Genomic DNA, 7,291 nt, shown 5'->3' with positions numbered 1-7,291 from the left:
AATACTTTATAGGTATAATTAGGTATTATTTTATATTTATAATTAGCTATTTAAACTATTTTAATAAGCGTTGTAAAATAAATATATAATTTAAAGCTTACTTAAGCTTACTTAGTTAAGGGTGAGCTGGTTTCCTAAATAGGAAGTAGCTTACTTTAGCTTACTTATTGCTGTGTAAGCTTAACTATAATTAGTCCTTCGGTTTTTTATAGTTCTAGGTAGTACCTGGCTCGCAGGCCTGTGGTTATAACTATAAATATATTGGTTTATAATAATTATATTAATTTAAAAACCTTATATTTAATAAAATAAAATATTAAATAAAAAATTAATTAAAAATTACCTTAAATATTAAATATATAACCTTTTAAATAATTAAAAAAAATATTAAATTTTTAATTTTTATATTTATTAAAATTTCCTTAAACTTTTTTAATAAATAAATTTTTTCCTTAAGCTTAAAAAATAAATATATATATTAAATAAAAATATATAAATATATTATTATTAATATTTATTAAAAAGCTTTAATAAATATAATTATAAAAATTTTTATTAAATAAAACTTTTTTTTTTATTTAATTATTATAAATAACTTTAATATTTTATATTAACTTTAAAATTTTAATAAAAATATAAACTTTATAAATAATAAAATTATAAAATAAATAAAAAAATATAATTTTTTCTTAAACTTAATAAATATATTTATTTAATATTTAAAAAAGTATATTAACTTAGTTTTTATAAATTATTTTATATTAATTAAAGTTAAATATTTCTTTAATATAAAATTAAATTATTATATAATAATTATAAACTTTTTTAAGTTTTTAAAAATAATTTTAAAAATAAAAAAAAAATATATTTTAATAAAATATTAAAAAAGCTTTAGTTAACTTATATATTCTTTTCCTTAAATTTCTTTTTAATTAATTTAATTATATTATTAAAAGTTAATTTAAATAAATATATTAAAGTTTTATAAAACTTTTTTAAATAAATTATTAAAATAATTAATAAAATTAAATATTAAAATAATTATAATATATTATAATAATTAAAAAAATATAAAATAGTTTATAAAGTTTATAAAAAAATATTAAATAACTTTTTTACTTAAAAAAAAGTTTATAAAATTTTTAAAAATATTATATATTATAATAAATAAATTTATTGAAATAAAATAATAATAAAAGCTAATATTACTAAAAATATATAATTAATTATTAAGTAATATAAAGTAATAAATTATTTTTAATTACCTTTTTTAATAAATAATAATAATAATATTTTAAATTTTATAAAAAAAATAATTTTTTTTAAAAATAAATTCCTTAAGTATAAAATAATAAAAAAAAATATTTTAAATCTTTAAGAAAAAAAATTTTTATTAATAAAAATATTTATTAAAATTAAATAATATTAAAATTAAAAATTAAAAAAACTATTATAAAGTTAAATAATATTATATTTAATATAAATAATATATTAATTATTTTTTTATAATTTACTTAGTTTATTATTAATAAATATATAATTAACTTTTTTTATAAATACTTAATAATAAAATATTATTTATTTTTTTTTTAAAATATAAAAATTATTATTATTTTTAAATTTAAAAAACTAAAGAAAATATATATTATATATATAAAATATAAATTTATTTCCTTATTTTTTTATATAAATAAAAACCTTAAAAAACTTTTAGTTAAAAAAGTTTTTTTTTTAATAATAAAATATAAAATATTATTAAAATAATATTTTAAAGTTTTTTTAAAAAAGTTTATAATAAATTTAATAATTTATTTATTATATAATACTAAAGTTACTTTAATATAAAATTTTATTATTTTTTTTTTATATTTAATATTTTTAATATTTTTAATATAATTATATATAATTACTTAATATATAAATTTAAAAAATAAAAATAGTTTTTTTATTTTATAAAATAAATTTATTTTTTTATAAATAATTAAAAAACTTTTATTTAAAATAATTATAAAATTACTTTTTTAAAAATAAAACTAAAATATAAAATTTTATAAAAGTTTTTTATTTTTTTTATTATTTTTATATTTTACTTTTCCTTTAACCTAAAGCTTAATAATTTTAATTTTTATTTTAAATATATAAATAATATAAGTATTATAATAGTAAAAGCTAATATTAAGGAAATTACTTAAAAGCTTTAATAAAAATTAAAAAATACTTTAAATTAAAGTAATAAAAATATAATTTTTTTTAATTTAAATAAAACTAAACTTATCACAACCTGGTTCTTATAGTCGCAATAATAAGCCTACAGGGTAGCTTAATCTAAATAAATATTAAACTAATTAACTAATTAAAAATAGATTATTAGATTATTATAATAATTTAATAATCTATAAATAAATTATTAAAATCTTAAGATAATTTATAACTAAATTATTATTCTTTAGTAATAATTTAACCTAGTTAACTAAATATATAAGTTTATTTTATATTATTTATTAAAATACTTAAATAGCTAGTTATTATTAATATAATAGTATTTAAATTAAATATTTAAATACTTTATTTTATAGCTAGTAATAAATTTACTTATTTACTAACTTAACCGCTTTATTAATATAAACTATAAAACTACTCTAAGGTTTATCCCTTAAAAATAATTAACTTATAATACTTATAAAATTTAATTTATTATATAATAATAACTCTTATTTAAATAGTTACCTTAGACCTATAGGTAATAAAACCTAAAAAACTTAATAACTTATAAGCTTTAGAGTTTTAAATAATAATATAAATTATAAAAGTAAAGCTTAAAATAATTATAGTAATAGTAATATTAAAATATAAAATAACTTTAAAAAAGCTACTAAAAATATTAAAATAATACTATAATTACTAACTAATATATAAGAAGCTAAATAATACTTTATAATACTTAAAGAATTTATAAAATAACTATATTAAATTATTATAAATTAAATAACTATTATAATAATACTTTAAAAATAATAACCTATAGTTAACCTAGCCCCTATAGTATAATAATAAAAGCCTAAAGAAATTATAAAACTAATACTATTTAATAAGTTTAATAAAAATCTTAAATAAATTTAAAAATTCTTTATTAATATTAAAAATTACTTTAGCTATTTCTTAATTACTATAATTAATAAAATTATAAAAATTTAAATTATAAAAAGCTACTTAACTAAAATTATAAAAGATTAATTTAAACCTTACCTTAGGGATTTTAAATAAACTAAAACCTTTAAAAAGTAATATTACTTGCACTGTTACTATATCCAGAAATAGCAGCTTTCTTATTTAAGTATAGTGCGCTTACTCTTTTACACTAAGCCCCTCCTTACTATAAATATTTTTATCGCTCACTATGTACTTTTGACTTCTTTTCTTTCCTCTACTCCTTTTTTTTTTTCATTATTGTTAATTGTTCCATTTGCAGCTACGTTTCAACTACTGTCTACGCTTACTTTTTACCTTCCCTATGTATAGCTTCCTTCTCATGTTTGAGGCAATTTAGTTCTAAGTATCTATTACTTACCAGACTGTCGCCAATATCTTTGCAACGCTCTATTCTCTGCTACTATACATATGCATTTCGCTATAGCAGTTTTGTGAAATAACACACCTTTAGATTGGAAAGCCTCCTCTATATTATCTCAAGAATCGCTATGTTTATAGAGTAAGCCCCAAGTTCATCTTCCCCTTACCTCCCTCACTACAATAATCACATCTAACAACTGGCCCTTTGCTCCCAGCCTGCTTATAGGCTTAGAAGAGTGCCTTGGTATCAGTCGGTCGGTCACAAAAATGCCTCAGATTCTCATTGACATCAGTGTGCATATACGAGGCAGATTTCCATTCCGGCCTGCTTGATGGGGTTGTTGCACTAGCCCATACGCCTCCTTGGCAAAACCGAGCTTCAATGAACTCCTTACGTCGCGTGCGGACGGATATTGATACGACAGCCAGGGACCAGCGTGGTCTATCGGTGCGATTTAAGCCGGCATTATCTCGGACAGCCTCATTTCCAAACACCACGCTATCGCAAAAGCAGTGCCGCTCCCCCCTCTTCTCTCGATCGATTGGTAATAGGATGGTCAAGGATAAGTCAAGAGGATCGCGTGATGTGAGGCCAGCAATATGCTGCTGCCGCCATATCCGAAGCTGAAAATAGAATGGTATAATCAAATTTCGTTGGACGAGTTTGGTGAACGAATTCATCCAAGCGAGGGACTTTACACGCGGCCTCCAAGCTCTTTCATCCAATTAAGTTCCAGAACATGGATCTGTTGGACTTTGGTGTCTCCGGAGACGCCGAGAGTTGCACAGGCGAACGACAATAATGCGCTCGATATGTGGCGATGCTACCACCTCTCCGTTAAAGTCGCATCCATGTGGCCGACTAGTTGGATGATTGGCAGAGAGAGAAAAGAGGGTGAGAGAGAAAAGAGGATATGATACTGTGTGAGATACCTACGGCTGATTCTTTTAGTCATTGTTTTGGATAAATGGACGATAACGCAATCTCGAGGTTGTTTAGAGATAGAGGTTCTTGCATATTTAATCTATTTAGCTCCCGTCTTATGCTCTCTTAGATAGTCCTCATTAACACTTTTACCTTACTTTTTCTGAGAGAATTACTTTACTCAAACATTCAATACCAACCCAATGTTTCCGACAATTCGAGAACCAAAGCCATATCATGTCAACCTTGACAGCCAGAGTTTTTGGGCTCCTGCAACTGTAGCGCACACAGCGCATAGCACGCAGAAAACAAAACAGCCCATTCCAGTTTCTACTCCTGCTCTTAAATTACAAGAGGAGTCATCTGCGGACATCAAAATGAACTTGAACCACCTACCTGCGGTTCATAGCTCGCAATCTGTTGATAGGCTTCTATCAGTTGACATGGCCACCACATCTTTAGCCAAACCACCGCCTGATAAGACAAAGAGTTTTGGTAAGTTACGCGCTTCCCATGGCCTTATATGTCTGATAACTGACAAGTGCCTTAGAGAGCATTGTAGAAAGTCGCCTAAAGAGTCCAAGCATAGTGTTCGCTAGTAATGAGACTGGAGAACCAGGTTTAATGGATTTGCCTACAATCAATCAAGCTACTGAGAAAGCTGCAATAACCTCAAACCGCCTGGCAAAGCATTTGCCTATGCCGCCTCCCACACCACCTGCATTTGCTTTGTCTCAAGCAGACAAAGCGTCTCAAAGTATCATGGAGAGCATTATACCTTCAGTCAACCGCCTACCGAAATCCAGTACTCCCGCGCAGATCAGCAGCATCCCCGAGACCCCTATTAGTGCTTGTTCCTCCATACAGCAATTTCTGGGTAATGCCGCAGAGCGAGGGATTGATGCAAGCGGCGATTGGTCTTATTGGGTCGATCCCGAACCTTGCCAATCTACGATCAAGCCTCTACAGGGGACGGAGGATTCGTGCATCCCCTCATATCCGAACCAGACTAGCTATGAGCATAGCTTCCCCCATGATAACATGGGTGATATTGGCAGCGAGAACAACAATGATGGCCCCAATGATGGCGACGACAGTAGCCTTGCACATAATGATGTGGAGGTCTGCGAGACAAGTAGCAGCGAGAAGGAAGCTGCAGATTACGACAGTGAGCAGCCAGTACACAAACGCCGCAGGACCAGGCAGTCTCTGGCTACCAATACACCACCATGTACTGATAATAATATAACTCACGGCGAGACAAGCGGCAGCAAGGAGAATGCTGCAGATTACGACAGTGTTCAACTACCACGCAAACGCATCAGAGTTAGAGAGTCTCTAGCTACTAATACATCATCTCATAGACACATACCACATTTCTCAGCTCCTACTGAGTTATTAAGGCAAATGGGAAAGATCATACCGTCATCTAGTATGCTGAACCTGGCATCATCATTATCGCAAGATCCATCAAAGAATAGAGGTACCAGAGCAGCCGATGCAATAATATACGAAGAGATAACTGTTCCATGTCGCTTAAGGTTCAGCTCCGTGGACGGCACCATGACTTTCCACATGCAGTGGGAATTTCCTCAAGATACAGACGGAAACCAAGAAGAGAATTCTCCGCACACCATAGACGCAGAGGAGGGCCAAGAAAGCAGCATTACGCATCCTTCAGCTGCAGAGGGCCGCCAAGAAAGCGCAACTACACAGCGTACATTCCAAACAACGCCTCAAAGAGAGATTAGCAAAAAGACAACACGTACTCCATATAGTCGAGAAGAGGAAGAACTTCTATCTAGGCTAAAGGAGGAGGATCTTCCGTGGACGAGTATTCACAGAGAGTTCAGTAAAGAATTTCCAGGGCGGTCTTTGGCAAGCTTACAGGTGCGCTATTCTACTAAGCTAAGGAAGCATCATAAGCGTAGATAGCTATTACATAGTGTAAGTAGCTTAAATACTTTATAATAATATATTTTTTTATTTTTAGATTTTTTATACTACTGTACTATAAATAGTAGGCGGAAATAGCTATATTATTACCGAAACTTTTTTATAAAAATTATATATACCCCTTTCTATCTCCCACCTTCGCAATTCTCTCCCGCCTTCGCAATTTTTCTCTTGCAATTCTCTACCGCCTTCGCAATTTTTCTCACCTTCGCAATTCTCTCCCGCCTTCGCAATTCTCTCCCGCCTTCGCAATTCTCTCCCGCCTTCGCAATTCTCTCCCGCCTTCGCAATTCTCTCCCGCCTTCGCAATTCTCTCCCGCCTTCGCAATTCTCTCCCGCCTTCGCAGTTCTCTCCCGCCTTTGCAATTTCGAATACCTTCGCAGTTTCAAACACCTTCGAAATTCCTCTCACCTTTGCAATTTCTTCTGTCTTAATAACTACTCTAACATGGCTTTGCTTGCACATCAAAGTCCCTTGAGTATTCTTGGCCTGAAATATGGCACCGTTACTACTAAAGACATAATGATCGCAGTGAAGCTTGCGAAACTTCATTGCCATCCGGACAAGCCACGGAACCCAGCGATACCTAACAATTACTACGCTTTAGTAGACGCAGCTGGTCAATATTTACTGGAAAAAAAGGGATCAATAACAAAATTCAAGGGATACCCTGTGCTCTTCTTTCCTCAGCGCAACAACATTGGTAAACCGGAGGTTTATCAAAGTTATCACAGCTCCATTTCCTCTTACTACTTCATATGCCGCTGTGGAAAAAGTTTTACAAAACAGACAGAATCCTGTAGCACACCGGGCTGCGATAGCTCTAAAAGGCAGGTTGA

At 28.9% G+C, this 7,291-nt stretch overlaps 1 protein-coding gene across 1 annotated transcript; it reads left to right on the top strand.

Moving 5' to 3' along the window:
- Window positions 1-4,872: 4,872 nt before the first annotated feature.
- T069G_11595 (uncharacterized protein) lies at window positions 4,873-5,976 on the top strand (the record flags this gene model as incomplete). Its single annotated transcript, XM_056178800.1, has 3 exons — window positions 4,873-4,990; window positions 5,046-5,821; window positions 5,929-5,976. 3 exons carry the CDS (start codon window positions 4,873-4,875, stop codon window positions 5,974-5,976), a joined length of 942 nt encoding a protein of 313 aa, XP_056023674.1.
- Window positions 5,977-7,291: the final 1,315 nt, after the last annotated feature.

Source organism: Trichoderma breve, assembly GCF_028502605.1.
Source record: "Trichoderma breve strain T069 chromosome 7 map unlocalized scaffold00008, whole genome shotgun sequence".
Taxonomy (NCBI): domain Eukaryota; kingdom Fungi; phylum Ascomycota; class Sordariomycetes; order Hypocreales; family Hypocreaceae; genus Trichoderma; species Trichoderma breve.
Note: the sequence above shows the minus strand (reverse complement) of the source record. Positions and strands in the feature narration are given on the sequence as shown.